This window comes from Aythya marila (genome assembly GCF_965140915.1).
Source record: "Aythya marila genome assembly, chromosome: 4".
NCBI lineage: Eukaryota > Metazoa > Chordata > Aves > Anseriformes > Anatidae > Aythya > Aythya marila.
Genome location: NC_139045.1, coordinates 64,319,276 through 64,339,000, shown reverse-complemented (window position 1 = coordinate 64,339,000; position 19,725 = coordinate 64,319,276). Strand labels below are relative to the sequence as shown.

General features: G+C 40.5%; 1 protein-coding gene across 2 annotated transcripts in view; it reads left to right on the top strand.

Moving 5' to 3' along the window:
* The window catches only part of CRMP1 (collapsin response mediator protein 1), a 49,109-nt gene that overhangs the window by 19,404 nt on the left and 9,980 nt on the right, over positions 1–19,725 (top strand). For both annotated transcript variants that reach the window (XM_082758677.1, XM_082758676.1), the window contains exons 3-9: positions 1,938–2,122; positions 3,585–3,749; positions 8,574–8,635; positions 9,739–9,819; positions 12,966–13,034; positions 15,136–15,256; positions 17,182–17,338. In XM_082758677.1, coding sequence (XP_082614803.1) covers positions 1,938–2,122; positions 3,585–3,749; positions 8,574–8,635; positions 9,739–9,819; positions 12,966–13,034; positions 15,136–15,256; positions 17,182–17,338 — 840 coding nt within the window. The remainder of the gene's footprint in view (positions 1–1,937; positions 2,123–3,584; positions 3,750–8,573; positions 8,636–9,738; positions 9,820–12,965; positions 13,035–15,135; positions 15,257–17,181; positions 17,339–19,725) is intronic.

Here is a 19,725-nt window from a genome sequence, read left to right as displayed (position 1 = left end):
GTAAGATTTTTTTTTTCCACTTCCAAATTTTGTAGCCACACAAACACTGTACAAGGCTTGAGGATTGTTCTGATTAAAATCTGGGGAATAGATTCCACTAACAAAAATTGGTGCCACACCATTATTATCCATGGGTCTACATAACTTTATACAAGCTCTCAATCTGCTCGTGGGTTGGAGTGCCTTATGCTATGCCTTTGCAATTCAAATTTTGACAGCAGAGAAGCTTCTTGCAACATGCTTGTGCAATTTGATGTGCAGGGCTGCTTCCGCATATCGATTCTGTGTTTGTCATGGTATCATCAGCACTCCCAGCTGAAAACAGGTTACAGCATGCTCCCAGTGCTGTATGTGTTTATGAATGTTAGATGTCAGACATGGGGTTGCTTCAACGTGCTTCAAGCTGTGATATTATCAACTCTCACAAGCTAAGCACTTTTGGATTTGTTTAGCACTGAGCAATTGAGACCACAGCTCCGTCTGCTGCTGGGGAATTTGCTCATGGAGTGGCTCTGCTTCCCTCCAGCCAAAACCCACAACACTAGGGAACCAAGCTGCTGGAGGAGACATTTTTGCAAAGGGTATTAAAAAAAAAAAAAAAAAAGACCTCTTGGGGCTATTTGGCTATTTATTAACTCCGGTGTTTATTAATTCTGGTTTGGCCAAATTCCAATTTGAATAATTATCTTTAATTATCTTTTTTCTTTTTTTTTTGGTTCCCTTCTCTCTCACCACTGGCTTTAATTAACAGTTACATCCGTTTTCTGTTCTGACTTGTTGTGATTGGCTGTTAATCAGGTGCTGTGTTTTGTTCCATAGGTGGGAGTTGCATTTTAATAGGAGAGAAACAGATTGAGCATCTCAGATATCTGGGGTATTTGTTTAGCTGTGGATAAATGTTATTTTATCCCAGACAAAAGGAAATTAAGACAGGGACTGTGTGTCAGCAATATGAGATAAACAATTCAACTTACACTATGTTATAGTTATCTCTAAGCCCAGATAGATTACAGATAACAGTGCAAAGACATGGCTCCCACACAAAACAGTACATTTTCCTGTTAGGAATCGTACAAAATAGACTATAAAAACATAACGTAACTTGAAAAGCTAAAGGTTAATTTACTCATAGCTATGTCCATGAACACTGAAAGTATTTTAAGTATCTAGAATTTGCTTGATATTAACCTGGGGACAGATTAATATTTTTAATAGTGAAAACAATCCTGTTTTGAAGAACTGAAAGGGGAAAGATAGCAGCAGGTAATTAACATTGTTTCCACACAGTTATGCAGAATATTTCACTAAGCTTTAGTTGTAGGAGGATGAAGAATATGTGACTTGTTAAACTAGAGTTGTTTGACTCTCAAATGTGTATTTCTGTATTTTAGCACATTTAGATTCTGTTTTAAGGGTAATTTTGCATTGTTTGATTACAAAGTAATTATGACTCTTTTCTGATGTACCTTTTGCTTCTGCCATATATTTACAATTCCAGCGTACTGTCATATTTGATCTGTGTTTTTAATTTTCATTTAAGAACTTAATGTAAAATATTGGAGCCCCCAAGAGAAAGTTAACTCCAGATATTTGTAGTTGCTGCAAGACAAGACGCTTAAGTCTCATCCTGAATCATATATTAATAATTTAAAAGATCAGTTTTTAATGCTGGTATATTACAGCTTCTTCATTGGCCACTAGAGCAATGCAGAGCAATGAGAGCACATGGCACAGCTACACAGGTTCAGGAATGCTTTGTTCTGCCACAGCAGTGCACAGCAGCCAGAGCAGGTGTTCAAATTTCTCCTTCCCTTTGGGGTTGTAGTACTTTCTGCCTCTTGTATAGCCCCTAGGTTTCTCTCCCCTATGTGCCTCAAATAGCTTCTGTCCTCTTTGCTTCTTTAAGTAAAATAATATTGCTTTTCTTTGCTGCCTAGGCAAATAGGAGAGAATCTGATTGTACCTGGAGGAGTAAAGACCATAGAGGCTAATGGGCGTATGGTTATTCCTGGGGGAATAGATGTCAACACTTACCTACAAAAGCCCTACCAAGGAATGACTACTGTTGATGATTTCTATCAAGGCACAAAAGCAGCACTAGCAGGAGGCACCACCATGATCAGTGAGTATTGGCAATGCTAATCCTTCCCACCCCAAGTTGAAGCCTCTACTGTAGGTGGGGATAGTTACAGGAGGCTCCATAATGGTACCCTGAGATCTTTTCCAGCGAATCTTCATATTTCTGGGCACTATGTTGGGAATTCATTGAGCACTGTGACCCGGGGCTGGTTTGAAAATGAATTTACACTCAGAATGAAACAGCAGCATAGGGAATTGTCTCTTGGATTTCCCTCTGAAATACAGAACAAGCATAAGGGATAATGCACATTTTTAAAAAAAACTGTAGTTAGTACTATAACTATATGATATAGAAAATCTGGCAAAAATCTGTTGTTCCCACCTAGTGACATTTCAGGGGCTTTGGAAATAACAAGATGCTTATTTCTGAACTCGGATTTGGAACCAAGAATTGAGGAAGTCCTCATTGGAAATGTCCTAGAATCCTTGGTGAAAGGAAGAAGTGTTTCCAGTTGTTATATAACCTTCCTCTGTGTACTATATGGCAGGAAAAGATTTATCTCTCTCTTACCAGGAGCAGTTTGACCCACCCTTCACTAGACTTTGAGAGACAGTTGTTCAGATGACAGATTTTCTTAGCTTCTTTGTGCAGAGGAGCTGCCCTTCTGGAGTAGAGGTTTGCTCCCTCTGAATTAAGATGAAGCTACTTTTTCTGCCTGGTGTTATCAATCACCTATGTTCAGAAGAAAATATCAGCTGAAAGGATGTCAGGCAATAAGCACAAAATACACTGCTGTTCATTAGTTTCATCAGCATCTTTTTTCAGTGTATGTTCTTCAGTTGAAGCTTCCTGTGATACATTAGGTTTGCATGTACCATCAGTAAGCCCATCTTTGTTTCCATGCTTTCTTTTGACCTAGCTCTTCAAAAAGATAAGTATATGTGCATAAGTAGTATAAGTAGTCATGTCCTTATTTTATGTCATTTTTGCTTTCATGCTCTATTTTCTCTGTTCAAATATTTGGCCATATTTCCAATTCTGACCACTGAGAAAGCATTCAACATCTTCATCGATACATTGGTAAGGCAGAGTGAGCCAATTCAGTGACTATGATGGTCTGATTAATAATGATGGTAACTATGAAATACATAGAAATGGACACACCAGACAACAAATACAGCTAAGTCCAGAATGTTAAGTCTCTTAGAAAACTGTAAATGGAAAGATAAATATGCCCTAAATGGTGAGATGTTTGAGTCTTCCACTGTGCATCTATTGCTGCACCAAGCAGCTTGCCAAAAACCCTTGCTTTTAGTGTAGACTATCCACAAAGTATGTGATGCCTGAGACAACAGGATCTGGCTAACATCCCAAAGTTACTGTCTCCACACAAACTGACCCAAAGGCTACTGTTTTGGCCAAGATTCTTGAAGGTTAATTACAGGAACTAAGGAAATCTGAACAGTGTGTAGTCTGGGTAACAGACACTGAATCTCTTTTTCAGTTGACCATGTGCTTCCCGAACCTGGATCGAGTTTACTGACCTCCTTTGAGAAGTGGCACGAGGCAGCTGACACCAAATCTTGTTGTGATTATTCTCTCCATGTGGATATCACTAGCTGGTATGATGGAATTCGAGAAGAGCTGGAAGTACTGGTGCAAGATAAAGGTTAGTGAGTGAAAATAAACAGTATTTTTGTTTTTATTGAAATGTGAAATGTCATACAGAGGTGAAATGAATGTTGTTAAAGAATACATTGTCTAGAAAACAAATGCACAGGTGCTGGATATGCTACCCAAGATTGTGCCCTACTTTGAACTTTTGTATTCCCTTGCTGCTTTTGCTGCTTTGTAAAATGGACCATGTATGTTATCAGACACTAACATATCGCTTTACACTTGCTTTTACATGTGGAAGTAAGCTTAGACATTGCATAATGAGACTTTATTTTAAGATAAAATTCAGAGAGCAGCATTTAAGGTAACCACCATTCACCTCATTTCATGAATGGAGAGAGTGAGACATTGAGTTCAGATTTTTACTAGACTGGAATCTGTCCATTTAGCTTCATCAAATCAAGCCCAAATATGAAAGGCCAGATCAGTATATGTGTCTGAGAAATTTGCATCACAGGCTGTTGTTAATTTCTCATCAGTTGTCTGAGATACTTTACTTGCTAGAAATTTTTATAAAACATGGCTATATTTTTAAAATAGGTTCAAGTTATTGAAGAAAAGAGAGTCTAAAATTAGGTACCTAATAATGAAAAAGCGTCCTGATTTTCTCAAGTGTTTGGTCTCCAGTGGCTTTCCCTGAAGTTACTGGAAGATGATTTGTATCAGGACTCACAAAATCTAGGTCACTAATTTAGGAATCTAAATTCAGGATACAGTTCAATTAACAGGTCTACTGTCATGTGAGATACTGTAGGTTACCCTATCTGGACTCCAGCTACCATTCGGGACTAGGACAGATAAAACAGTTCATAAATTATCTTCCACATTTGCTACTTCAGTTTGGAAATGTCTTATATGGCAGGGTATCTTGGTAGCACCAGATGCCTATGTGCGGGCAATTGAATCTAGCCTTCAGAAAGTAAGTTTTGGTCTAGTTCCTGCCAAACAGTGTGGATTTTCTGTCCAGAAACATATTTTTTCAAATGTTTCTCACTTGATATTTTCTTTGTAAATGTATGGATATTAATTAGGGAAATATTTTCTGAAACGGCATTTAATTACCATGAGTAAATCAGACAACCTTTCTGTTAGGAAGTCTTAGTATGTATATGCATATTTGTTAGGTGTAGTGCTAGTGATGACTTAGGTTTCAAAAATTCTCTTCATGTAGAAATATACCATCAAAGTAGAAAAAATAAGCAAAATCCTATTTTTTTGAGTGAGCAGTTATTCACTGAATTACTGTGGAGGTGAAGTCACATAGAGGAATTTATCCTGTGTCGCAGCTGTACATTTGCTGTATAACCAGTGTTTAGGCAACAAAATTCTTCAATAAGCAAGATTACACACAATTTAGACAAACTGCTACTGGTCTTACATAGGTCTTTATAATATCAGTGATTTTTACAAGGTGATGACATCTGTTGACACTGATGGTGCTGTTCCCTGTTATCAGTGTTAACATGGATACACTGCTGTGCATTAGCTGACCATCAGACAAGTGCACTGTGCCTTGTTTCAAAAGTTGGGTGTTATTTTCCAGAGCACGTGGTTTACAGGCAGCTCCACACTCTCACATGTGCCTGGGGCTTACAGTAAAAGGCCAGTGCAGACAGTTAACAGTTTTTTTCGACTGTGGAAAAGTGAATTTTCAATATACCTCTGACCTGCCTTCACTTTTCAGAGGAAGCAGGAATCAGTTTATCAGTTCCTGAAGTGGGATGTATGATGTGGCCCTTGGTGGTCCCTTTGGTTGCAGCAGCACTAGGACGTCACCTTTGTTCTCATGGGTGCTGCAATATGGCTCAGTCAGTCAGTCAATGAGAATTACTCATGTGTGAGGAGGCAAAAGGTATGGGAGAGTATGAAAGCATGAGCACAATAGAAAATATTTCAAATTAACGGTTAGTATTTGCTGATAATTGGAAACATTTGAGCCAGCTGGTGCAAATAGACTTGATGTGAATGGAGTGAAACTGGTTTTCATCATCTAAGAATCTGGATTGAATTTGTTCTCGGCTGATTGTCTGGTGGGTGAGTTAGGCAAGGAGCAGGGCTCAGTTAATCACATTTCAGTGCTGTGTGCACCTAATACGATCTTGGCTCCTATGAGTAACAGGAGCTGCTGATGAGGTGCCCTGTCATGAGGTATAATTGAATAATTAATCAGTTTTAAATCAATACAAAGATAATTTAAAGAGACACAGGGTTTGGATGGGCCTGGAGCTTTTTTAGAATCAAGTGTGGATTTGTAAAGAATCAGACTTGGAGCAGTTTAGCAGCTAATTTGTGATAGTGATTCTCCAGTGTATGTAAAGGAACAACAGCCTGAACTGTGTTGACAGAGGCCTTGATGATTCCTTTAACTACTGTTCTTTTTCACTGTTAAAAATTTTATTGAAATTTGCTGTAGAGCACTCTTGGTGCAAGAACAAGCATCCACCCATGATGTGGGAAAGATTGTTGTATGCAACAAATGTTAAACGTGAAGTTAAATATGCAGTGAACTAGGTCTTTTGAAAAGCCACGTATTTCCAGTGAGAAGATCAAGGCACCAGACCTAGGCATTGGGCAAAAAATCTAAAGTTGGATATCCGTGTATGTAAATGGGTGTTATTTTACCTTGGTTATCTTGTAAAGGCACTGTCTTATGCAAGATTGGATGGTTTCAGCTATCTTTCCTGTCAGCAGTAAAGGCAGCCTGTGAAGTGCCCTTCCATTTTGTGTGTATCTGATGTGGTTTTCGATTTACGTCAGTGACCACTGCACGAGCTGTCAGAAAAGGAGCAGGCTCAAGGTCCTACAACAGGGTCCCTTCTGGGGTGCTTTCTACTCTCATGGAGTTCAGGGACAACATTACCTTGAGTGGGAGCAAAACTCATTGTCTTGTTACCAAGGTCATAAAAGGGCCTAAAAGAAATTGGAAGAGTTTGTGATGCTTTGGCAATGCATGTCTTCCAACCATAATACCTAGAGAAAATTGCCTTACCTCCTGCAGGGCTGTGATTAAATGAATTACCTTTGGCTAGATCTCAGTGGATAAGGGAGAGCAATAGGTCACCTAGCTCTTTGCTTACAGAGAAATGCATACAAGAGGATTCAGTCACAAGCTGTCACTAAGGCTAGTCTGCGTGGCTTGGACTAGCTTTGATATTGGTCACCCGTGCAGAAAGGTGGCTCCCAGGTGCAGCTGACATCTAAGACACTGTGGGTATTGTGAAGAGAAAACAGAGCTTTCCTCAAAGGCTGGTTAGGCAGATGTGCTGAACACTGCTGTGGTCAGTCAGAGGGTAGACAGGTCTGCAGGTGTGAGGCTGTAAGCCTTGGTCTCAGGGAAAACATAGTTAAACTTCAAGATTTTAAAGCTGGGACATACTGAGTACATTGAAACTATGTAATATGGAACAGGCTGAGGCATTACAGTTAGTAAACCCATGTGTGTTTTATGGGATCCTGAGAAACAGAAACAAAGATAGACTCAGCAGCTGAGGGGGCTCCACAGTTCAGGGTGGATTCGCTCGGCTTGGTAGTCAGTGAGGAGGGGCCAGCTCCCCCTTCATATTTATCTTCAGCTGCCTGGCCCTAGCAGGAAGACATAATACCAGGGATCATTTCAAGGTTTTATCCTCCATGTGTGACTGTAAGCAACCAAACCCTCTGCTTGAGGATATAGTTGTGCATGTGTAGACCCATGAAGAAGGTATATCTTCATCAGGGAGCCTTATTCATTCAGCACAACCAACATGAATAATATGCACAGTTCTCTTTCTTATTTCCTTCTGCTACGGGAAGCAGTTTTCCTGACAGCTCTTTTGAAATGCAGCATACATGGCTTAGCCTGGAATTTACTTTTCTTTGAAGCTAGAAAACTGAGATCAGTCCCTGTACCAAGCTGGGGATGTTGTCAGTAGACCAAAGAGTAAGGAAAGTTTATAACTAGTATAAATTAATAATATACAGAAGATATCAACAGAAGATGTCTGGAATTCCCATTCCCTTAAAATATGAAGCTGTGTAATCCCTCTGCAAATCTTTAAAACAAATGGCAAAACGTAGTGGTGTGAGTACAGTTGATACTTGGCCGCCAACACTCAACACTAGCATTTCTTACTGATTTCTAAAATTTGGTGCTGTCATCCTTCATAGTTCTGTATTGCTGCCAACATAAATCCTTCCATCTTTGGAATGTGGAGGGAGATGTATGGCAAGCTGCCCTTTGTAGCTGATTTCAGGCTTTGATTCTGGGTCTCCTGTCAGCTCAGCTGGGTGCTTTGGGCAGTAGGATCAAGAAAAAGCAAGCCAGTATGTTAGTTCAGACACATGGTTCCTACAGCTAGCTCCTCAGCACTTTGGGGAAGCATAACTGGAACTTTATCTGTTTAAAAGCACAGTTTCTGGTCAAATTGAAGTGTTTTCCTGATCAGTTAAAGAAACCTAAAAAGAAAACTGGCAATTCACAGAACCTAAATCTTTGCATTTTTTTTTTTAACTTTGCATATTTTACATACTTGTTTTAGCCACTGTCATTTGTCTGTGATTTGGCTCCAAGCAATCTCATCTGCAGTGGTGGATGGGGTGCTCCAGGGCTAAACACTGCAATCCACAGAGTCCAGCAAATCCCCACTGAAAAGAGGGGATTTAGGGTTCTGGTTATAGTAGTTGTAATACAGCTGTGGAATCCTGCTTTATTTCTGTCATTCACTGGTGAAATTCCAGATTAATGCTCTATGATCTGTTTTTCCTGATTGCTTTTGTTCAAATACAATTTAAGAATCCACTTGACCTGACAACCCCTTTGTATTTTGTCTTGGAACAGGTGTTAACTCTTTCCAAGTCTACATGGCCTACAAAGATCTCTATCAAATGTCCGACAGCCAGGTATTGCTCTGAATGTTTCTCATTGCTGTGATCTGTCTTCTGTGATCTCCCTCCTGGCAGCTGAGGAGTTGCTAAGGCTGAATCCCAGAGAAACATTCCCACTGATCTGAGTGGCACTGATGAGAATTTTCAGCTGAGGGGTTTTTCTCTCTGAAGGGCTGGTACTGAGAGGTGGTGAAATTATGCATATGTTCCTTAGTGTATGGCTTTCAACTTCTGCAAGGATTATTTGGGGTCTCCAACATTGCAACTGCTCAACACTGCCCAAGATTTTGCCCTCCACTTTACCTTTCAAGAACTCTATGTCAGAGAGGGAGAAAATGGTGAAACACATGAGGCAGTGACAGTTTTGAGGCTTCAAGAGTTTCTCAGATGTTGCAAACAGCTAAATAGTGTTGTTGTTTGGTGGAGATGGCCTTTTTTCATTAGGGTTGGAGATAACAATGAGGTTGTTTGTCCAGTGCTCATTACAGATTCTACCCTCTTCAGCTTTTCCATTCATAAGTATCGGGTCATTATAAATGGACAATGGCATCTGTTAGTAATAATAATGTTTGCTTATTCAGTTGAGAAAATGTTTAAATTGTACTGATTCCTAGAGCTATAGCTCTCAGTCTCTTAAATAACTGTTGCTACACCTCCAATACATGTGGTTTTAATTGTAATTTTAGACAGAATAATATATAAATATTCTCTGGGAGGCAGTGCACACCAACCTCATCTCCTGGTTGGAATTACCAGCAGAAATGCATCAAAATCTTAAATGTGCAGCTGGAGTAATGCCTGTTACCCTGTGCAAATGCGCATGTTGCAAGCTATGTATTCTGCTCTATTTAATGCTTGCTGAAGTGATGCTGAGATAAAATAGGCACTGAAGAAACCATGCTTTCAATATTTGATCTGTGTTTGAAAAATGTGTTCCTGTATTACTGAAGTCTAATTTATGTAAGGAACATGTTAGCTCAATACCTGTTGAAAAGGGAACTACAATTTCAGTAAGTCTAATATCAGAAAATTTCAGTAAAAGTAATATGAACAGAGAGTTCTGAGTGTGAATGTGTTTTCCTCATTCAGCGGTATTTCCTTTTTTGTACTACCTGCAGCTCTATGAAGCCTTCACCTTTCTAAAAAGTCTTGGGGCTGTGATCCTGGTGCATGCTGAAAATGGAGACTTGATAGCTCAGGTGAGTGAACTGTGATTTTTGCTTCACTTTGTGAGAAGATTCACACAAGGCAGGGGAAGTAAAAGTGCCTCCAGTCTGAGTATATGTAGGAAAAAAGGGAACTAGCTAGTAAGAACCTTTATTGAACCTGATGACTTATGCACTGCTGGTGTAAACCCTAGGATGAGAGGATGCATGCTTTGCATGCTTTGGTAGAACATCTGTGAGGTATAGCTGTGATCCAGACAGCTCCTTGCCTTGGCTGCAAATTGGGACTGGCGAGGAAGGCAGAAGGAAGCAAGATCTCTTCTGAATCCACCAGACACAAGTAAAGCAGAACAACCTAAAGCCTTGCTCAGAGATTTGGGAGACAGAAAGTGGATGTGGGAAACTTTATACTAATGTCTCTTGTTGCAATTATCTGCATAAATATTGTAGTGAATTTAGAGCATGTGGTAAAGCTCTCAGGCCTCTTTGTTTTGGGAATATTCTTACAGATCTCTAAGGTTTTAATATAAGAATCCACAATGATCTTCTAAAGATTTAAAAACTGTGCATTGAAATATAAGTCATATTTTTTAAAGACACCACCCAGAACCAGAAAAGTGGATTCAAATTCAATGTGTTCCATTAAAAAGTCCCAGATCCCCAGTGACCTCTTTGCAGGTAAGGTCTCCCAAGTAGGGATTATCCTCACGCTAAAGCGTGATCTGTGCAATAGCAGCAGATTGAAAGAGGTATCCCAAGGACAGTAATCAATAGTAAATCTCTCGCTGGTCCGAGGACAGGATTCCCCTATAAAACAGAATGGGGAGGCCTGAGTGAGTATTGTTATGAGTGCATATATCTGTGGCAGATGAATATTTTAAGGCAGTAGCAGAGATATCTCACTCCTCTGATCCCTTGTATGTGTCTAGAGCACCTCAGAGATCTGTGAAGCTCCGAGTGAGCTAACTGATTTATCTGCTCAGCTCTTTATCTGCTGGTTTATGAGCTAAAGACTAAGCAACAGAGCTGACAGGGAAATTACAGTAACAATAGCTGCAAACAATTTGTCTTTGAGCTCTACACTCCGGAAGCCACATGCTTGTTGTCTCATGCATAAGAGAGGCTCTTAAGTGAATGCTTGAATGACTGTGGAGTGTATAAGCAATCTTGCCCATAAAGGTTCAATTTGTTGTTTTCCCCTCAGTGAGATTTCTGTCCTTTACCTATGTAGTACCAACTTACTTTTTGTAAGGCCATTGAGAGCCTTCTTTACCTAGGTCAAGTTTAGCCAAAATAATCACTGGACTAAAAAGATACTAGTGGGGAGTCAGCAGGCACATACAGCGCAGCTGTATCCTCCTCCCATTGAAACCAAGTGAAAACTACCATTAGGATTCAAGAGAAAAATAATGCCGATTTTCCATGAAGACTAACATGATTTAAAACTACCAATGCATATATTTTATAATTTTAGCGTGACACTGAATATCCAGTCGAAGCAAAATCAATAATAATAAACATAATATTAATGTATGAATGGCAAAATGAAACTAATCAAATGGCACCCATGATGTTTTGATATGTGCTCCATTAAAATCAATGTACACCTGTGGAATTGCATTGTGGAATTACATTTTTGATAAAAATATGTTTCGGTTATATTTTTCTTTGATCACCTTTAATATACAGCCATAGAATATGAGCATACAGGAAAGAAATATTAGGAAAAGAGGAAGTAGTAAAGAAATGTGAATTATGTTATACATCAACATATTTCCTCAGCATTGCTATGTCTTATAAAATCAATCTGTTCCTTATGTTTTTATTTAGAAGGATTATTGAAACAGGTGAAAAGAAAGCTGGGTGCAGGGATGTTTTGCAGGACTATCTTGTGTGGAAATAAAAATTTGATCTTATCAAACAACTACTCTATGTTATTAGCACTATCAAATCCTCTTACAGTGACTAATTGTATCATATGATCTGATTTTATGATTTCCTTCAAGATGCAAATGTATCCTATTGTGCTGTCTTGCTATTTTTTGTATTATATGGATGCAACTGTTTATTTTTTCTTGTATTTTAATTATCTGAAGTCTTAAACTCACAGTGTTCAGAACTGTTGCATTAATGGTTTAGAACATCTCCTTTTAGGAATACCTATGAGACATTATGATTTTCCAACCAAAATAATCTTTATTACACTGTCAAATTAATGCACTCCTATTAATCAGCTTTGATTCATTGCAGAGAAGGCAAAAGTATATGTGAATATTAACTTAGGTTTTGCTCGAGTATATTGGTAATGTGTGAGCTTTGCACCCCTGGGGACCTGGGATCAAATATTTATTAGATGACATAGTAAAGTATGTTCGGTAACTCCATCCTAGTCTCTTGGGGACATTCATTCCTGTCAGAGATGTTACAGTTGTTGCACTCTGCTCATTACCTGTAGGCATGGCAGGCCAGGGTTTGAGGGACATCAGCAGCTCTGTTCCCACATTTGCTCTCTTAGTAGACCTGTACCAAACTCAGATCAGAAGTGGCTGAATAACACTTTCTACAACAAGGGAGCTTTATTCCAATACCACTTCTTGGTCTTAATTTAAAGAAAAGCGAAGCTCCTTTTCTATTTTAAAAAATTGACCTAATTGCGGCAAAGCTTTGTAGCACAGATTTTTTCTAACAATCCCCCACTGGTCCTAAGCAGGGCTTTTTGGTGTGGACACTGCCCTCGCAACTGGAGTGCACTTTTTTACTTTCATGAAAACATAATCTTAGTGATTCCCTCTGTAGGAAAAAAAGTGTAACAGAAAGCTCAGTGACAAAGGCAAGATTTTATTTGATGAAGTGTCAGCAATGCTAAAACTTTAATGAAGATAGCAGTATTTCATAGGCTGAAGACAGAAGAAACTTCTGGGAGTAAAGAAAGAATTGCAGGATGGAAATATTTATAATTACTATTTAAAATATTGGTTGAAGTATGTTCCCCAGGCTGGTATCTTGGTGTCAGATAGGACTTTCTGGAAGGCAGAGGAGGTTTCAGCAGGCTTACACAGCTGCATTTGCACTAACAGAAAAGGGACGGTCAAAAAGCACAGCTGTCAGCCTGGTGTGGGCTAACTGGTACAAGAGTCTTGTTCTGGCGAGTTTGTCGGTATTTATCTGTTTTGTTCCAGGAACAAAAGCGCATCCTGGAGATGGGAATCACGGGACCCGAGGGACATGCCCTGAGCAGGCCTGAGGAGGTAAGAGGCTTTTCTCCTCTTGTCATCCATGGAAATGTTTTGTCAGGCATGTAGTACCACTGCTTGGCCTCTGTACGTGCAGACAATAGATGGGTGCACGGGGTAGACAGTCTGTTTCTCCCGTGACTTCCAGAATTACTCAAAGTTGTGTAAATCCAGGTCCCCTTAAGCCTGTTCGTATAAAATACCCTTCTGCTGCTGGCCACAGGTGCATCCCCGCAGGCCCAAGGTGTCCTTGTGCTCTGTCACAGCTCCACCTGCTGTGCCAGGCCTGCAGGCCTTTTGGACTGTGACCTTGGCTGTTTGGTCTGTGACTACAAATACCGGGCTGAATTTCAGATTTCTCTTAGTTTCCAAACCCCATTGCAGCTGTGCTTTGACTCTAGGATTGGGGAAGGCACAGCAGGCTGAATGCCAGCGGCACAGCTTATGGGTTAGACTGAGTTTACTGGATTCATTAAAATGCCTTGGATGAAAACCTCCTATACAATGCCTGTGTACGTATATGCTGTGCATAAATGTTCGCCAACATATGAATCTATGTTTATGTCAGCAGATACGTTTGTAGTAGAAATGCAGACTGTAGTAATGCAAATATGTGAGAATGGAAAGATGCTGCGAGGCAGCTCAATTTATGCAATTCTCTTGTAATAAAACGAGCCGCTTGCAAGGATCATCTCAGACATCTGGAAAGGGTTTCTTTAATGAGAATGAAAAGACAGAGACATGTCAATGTCTCTTAATGTAGACAGATCAGGCTGCTAATAGCGTGATGGGGGGCAGTAGTGGGAAGTGACTGCCTTCCTTGAAGACTAAAGAGACAAGACCCTGGGGATTTGAGGCTAAACTTGAAGAGATTGTTGTGGTTTGCAGATCTTTATATAACCTCTCCCCAAGGCAAGAGGAATAAACTTAATTGGTCACATTCTTCTATTGAACTGTTTATGTGTTTTTTTCATTTTTCTGTTTAACTTCCACTTAAATTATTCTGAAATAATTGAGGCGTTTCTTTTTAATGAGAGTAAAGGCCTAAGGAAAATCTGCATTTGCAATTTCCAGGAAGGAATTTCATGTCTTTTTGACTGTGCCATCTGATGGCCTCAGCCCCAGTGCTGAGGCATAGAGGTCCTGCTTTCCTTTTTTTCTTTTTTTCCTTTTTTCCTGCTTTTCCTTTTTTCTGTAGGTGACTTTGGGGATTTGAGAGCAAATATTGGGATAAAAGTCCTAAGAGAACCTGAAGTGACAGTGTGATTTTAAGAAAAAGATATTTTACAAATCTGTGAAGAAGTAAGACCTGTGGTTTTGGACAGGTTAAATTAGTCAACTTTTCTAGCACAGCTTTTGGAGAGGATTTTGTGCACTGTCAAGTCAGTATTTTCAGTTGCAACAGATTTTTAGGTATTAAAATGCCAATACTGTGAGTCTGTCTAGGAAGGAGGTATAGAACTGATGACTGGGTAAAGCAGTATAGGAGCCACTGGGAAGCACTGCTCCTCCATATGAAGATGACTGCTTTGCGCCTATGTCCCAGATGACTCCTTGAAAGAAGATTGTATTTATGCTTGCTGACAGAGAGGGCTTACTGGCCGATGTTTCAAAGGCTTTTATGGATTATGGGCTAAATTCAGTCCATAATGCTGAAGCTGCTGTTTGGGAATACTTTACGTTCACTGTCCTCTTATATAAAGATTTCAGGGGGTAAGCTGCCAGGGAGAGCTCCAAGCTGGGGCACTGTTCCCTTGCTTCGTTCTCCTTCCAGCTGCAGAATACAGTGAGAGGCCCAAAGTACAGGCTTGGGAAGGAGATAAGAAGGAGCCCTGCCAGCCACTTGGATGTGATCTTCCCTGAGGGCCAGTGAACTGTGTTAGCACTAGGACAACTGTACCCCCTTAGCAAGTACAGCCTGGCTGTGATTACTCCTAACACAAAATGCCCGAGGGGGTTAGCTCTTGCTTTCCAGCACTGCATATCCCACTATGGAAAAAACAGAATTTAGTCCTGAAGTATTGTTGCTAAACAATGAGAAATATGGCTCAGTACTCCAGTTCATTTTTTCTTGTCTGCTTTTGCATTTAACTTCTTTCATTCTTTCATTCCTCAGCTTGAAGCAGAAGCAGTTTTCCGTGCCATCACCATTGCCAGTCGAATAAACTGCCCAGTGTACATTACCAAGGTGATGAGTAAGAGTGCAGCTGATATCATTGCACTGGCTAGAAAGAGAGGTAAGAGACTTGCTTTTCTGCCCCCAGACTTGGATTTTGTGTTGAATAGAAGCTCAGTGGAAAAAAATAAGTTGCTGGCAGACTGATCTGTACATCTTGACCCAGATCATGGATGCTAAATATTTGGGGCTAAGAAAACTGTAAATAGGCCCTTCTGTGGTTTTCCATTGAGAATCATAGAATCATTAAGGTTTGAAAAGACCTCCAAGATCCATCTGGTCCAACCGTCCCCCTACCACCAGTATCACGCACGAAACCATGTCCCTAAGCACTATGTCCAACCTTTCCTTAAACACCCCAAGGGATGGTGACTCCATCACCTCCCTGGGCAACTTGTTCCAAAGCTTGACTGCTCTTTCTGAGAAGAAATGTCTCCTCATTTCCAACCTGAACCTCCCCTGGCACAACTTGAGGCCATTCCCCGTTGTCTTGCTCCACAAACTCTAAGCACGCCCCCCCCCCATCCCCTCCAAGACTGTGGTGTGACCCTTGTGCATGGGGATGTCTGTGGGTCAGCATTGCTCAGTGCAGCCGTGCAAGGGTCAAGGTTAAAGACCACCCAAAAGGGACTTGTGAGCCTGGAGGGAGCCCATTTTGAAGCTACCTTTGTTTGCTGAAACAAGTGCCTCACAGAAACAGCACCTGAGGTGCTGTAGTACTGGGAGACTCAGCTCTTTCTCACAGGTGGTGGGATAGGACATAGCGTGGCATGGGGCCACTCAAGAGATTGAAAATCACAGAATCACAGAATTTTCTAGGTTGGAAGAGACCTCAAGATCATCGAGTCCAACCTCTGACCTAACGCTAACAGTCCCCACTAAACCATTTCCCTAAGCTCTACATCTAAACGTCTTTTGAAGACTTCCAGGGATGGTGACTCCACCACTTCCCTGGGCAGCCTGTTCCAGTGCCTCACAACCCTTTCAGTGAAGAAGTTCTTCCTAACATCTAACCTAAAACTCCCCTGGCTCAACTTAAGCCCATTCCCCCTCGTTCTGTCACCAGGCACGTGGGAGAACAGGCCAACCCCCACCTTGCTACAGCGTCCCTTGAGGTACCCATAGAGAGCGAAATCTTTGTCCTTTCACAGTCAATCTTTCTTTTGCAATCCTCACTTTCTGCCACAAACTGCATCTTATTAATAATTCCTCTCCTCTGCTCCCCTCTTTTCTCCTGAATTGTCAGTGTTTTCCCACCCTTTTCCTTCCTTCTTTTCCTTTTCTTTTCCCACTTTGTCTTCTGTTTCCTCCATTTCTCTGACTATTTCCACAGTGCCTCTCCTCTTCTTCCACTTGCCTCTGTTTACAAAGGTGGTGAGGAAAAAGGTCAGGCCATAAAGAGCTTTTCCCATCTTGTTCTCGATGTCAGTTTTTACTTCATTTCATTTGAAAATGAAGGAGGGAAAGGAGTCAGGACTGTTCTGCTGGTTTCTGCTTGAAAGTGCATGAGCACTGTGGAGAAGCCAAAGAGCTAAATATTATCTTGGTATTTGTATTCATGGAGACTTGGAGTTTGCTGGTGGGACCATATGCTGTTATCTGCTGGTGCTGTGCCCAACCTGAGAGTGGTAAAAAGGCATCTGTCAGCTGGAGCCCATCCTCCACCTAAAATCACTCTGAAGCAGAGCAACAGAGAGAACATGTCTGTGATTAAAATAGTACAAATTAAAACCAGGTCTGAACTGTCTCCTCCTGGATTAGAAAGAGAGCTTTGTAAATATCCTGATCAAAAGCATGTGTAACTCAGAGAGCCTCCTGATTAATTTTTTATCATACAGACAAAGCCAACGCTGCTTAATTTTCTGGGAGCTACGCTGACCATGTAGCAATGCGTAAATTATACATGGCTGTGTGCAGCAAGCTCTATAATGTGCTGGAAAGAGAGTGGATTGTAATCAGTTCCTGTATATTCTTGCTTTCCCCAAGGTCCCCTTGTTTTTGGAGAGCCGATCACTGCCAGCTTGGGGACAGATGGAACACATTACTGGAGCAAAAACTGGGCCAAGGCTGCTGCTTTTGTGACCTCGCCACCTCTGAGCCCTGATCCTACCACTCCAGATTACTTGAATTCACTCTTAGCATGGTAAGACCTTATTTTTATTTTTTTTTATAGGCTGATATCTGGGCAAGTACAAATGCCACATGGAATAAAGCACCTAGGGATCAGCTCAGTTTCCTTTAAAGCAGTCCCATACAAGACACGGCAGAGAAGGAATGGTAGAAAAGCAGGGATTGTTTTGCCCCTGTGTTTAGGCTGCCAATCTGGTGAGCAGGCCTGGACCCTCCAGATTCTAGTTAGCACATTCAAAATACACTTGTTGGCTATTCAGGTTATATTTCTTTTTCCTTCTGCTTTTCAAGTGATTCCTAGTTGCACAGCTAGATAAACAGTCTTTAGCCTAGGACTTCAAACTAGCTTTCTCTCTAATTCTCTGTTTTCTCTAGCCAAATAGTTAATATATAGTTGGATCACATCACCTTCCAGAGTAAGCAATAGCCTGGTGGATAAACCCCCATCTGTGAGCATAGTCTCAGTTTTAAGTCCCAGTCATATATCACAAGCACAGGTCCTGAAATTAGAGTTGTCCCAGTGTAGAGAGATAGCTGGAACCAAGATAGCTTTCCTGGAGCCATTTTGGTCAGAGCTGGTGCAGGTAAGCTGGAGCACTTCTGAGAATTAGGCTGTCTTAAACTAAATTGTAAATGTTCACAGCAGCACTGCACTGCACTGTTAATGAATGTGTAGTCAAGCTCTGAGTTACACGCATTCCTGGTAAGAACATGCAGGCATTTGCTCTGTTCTGAAGGCCTGGTGGCCTGATTTTCCGTAATTGATATTTCTGTTCCTTAAAATAAGAACAACGAGGAAAAATTACTTTTCTGGCCTCACATGTCATTGTCAGCATCATAAAGAGTGAAGCTCACTGTGTGAGGGTAAGGCTCTTAGCCAGCATACGTGAATGTGTATAAGAATGTTTGGTCCTTTACTGTCAGACACAGCTACATGTTTTCAGAAAGAGTCCACAAATAACGGTATGTGGGTTAAAACAAATCGGCTAAAATAGAAAGAGAAATTTTAGACTTGGAATCCAAATAATGACATTAACATTAACATCAGAAAGACAAATTGAGGAGACAGAGAAGTTTTCATTATCCTCCTACCATGCAAAAATGACTTTTTTTTTCTTACTGGCTTAAAGTCCTAGATCATAAATGACAGCAGCTTAGCCTGCTTTTGGTTTTAATACTTTAAATCTATACTGTGAAACTAAAAAGAGCTGTGTATATTATCCCTCTGCCATGTGTTTGTGGGGAATTTTATGCAAGAATGATGGTAAAGGTAATATTTCACTTTTCTATTTCACTGTTCATCAGGAGATTGGTAATTTACATTCATTAAAGAATCCTCACAACGATCTTCTTCTGCAAGTATGCATACTGCTTATGCTGTTTCCCACAGAATCTGTTGATTTATTTTTTTTTGCTAAAAAGTGGAAAGTATAAAAATCAAAGGTGTCTCATGAGGTTTGCAGATTGGATTTGTCTTATGACATTTGGTCCTTTTTTCATCCACGGGCCATACACCTTGGGGTAGCTTTCATCTTCCATGGTGTACTGCCGCATTATTGCTGCTGTGACGTGCTGTTTCTTCTGAACTAGAGAGGTGGGATCTTGGTGCTAAATGGAAGATGTCATCAGCCTTGAAAACATCGTTTATGGTGAAGAATAACATCATGAAGTATTAGTGAGGTGCTTAAAGATATATACGTCTTCGGTTAATTCCCACCAGTTTCTTTTTCTGAGATGTTTTCTGTGGTGATCCCTTTATCTCTCAATTTGCTAGCTGATCTGTTAGCTGTTAGTAGAGGAGATCTATCAGTAGGAGTGCTCGTGTATAACCCTGAGTTGTTGGGTATCTCCCAAGAGTGACATTTGGCAGCTGCCGGGGTCTTCTGTTGGCTAGACTGGGGAGTGCAGAGCCTGTTATTAGATGTTAGAGGAGAAGAAAAGTGGAGTTCAGATGAGTTAATAGCATAGTGGAAGGAGAGCGTAACAACATAAACACAAGGAAACAGACAGGGATATAGGGCTTGGCTGTGACATTGATGTTTTCATGGCTATATTAATGCCAGAGAAGTAAAAAAGAGGAGAGAGTCTAAGCTGTGAAGAACTTAGCTGACAGAAAAACAGCAAGAAAGAAGAAATGGCATGCAGTTCATATCTTTGTGTCTGTGTTAGAATAAATTAATGTTTTGCTGATGGATTTGGTTTAATCCTATGCAGTAATACCAGACACTCAATAATTAGGAATAGCTAAAACATATCTGCCTTTTCACCATTAAATACATGACTTTGCCTTCTAACAAAAAATGAATGGCTGGTTGTGAACATAGTGAAGAACCAGAAAGGAGGCTAAAGGGTCTTCTCTGACTGTCAGCAATCATTAGGGCTGGCAGTCCAGAAAATTGC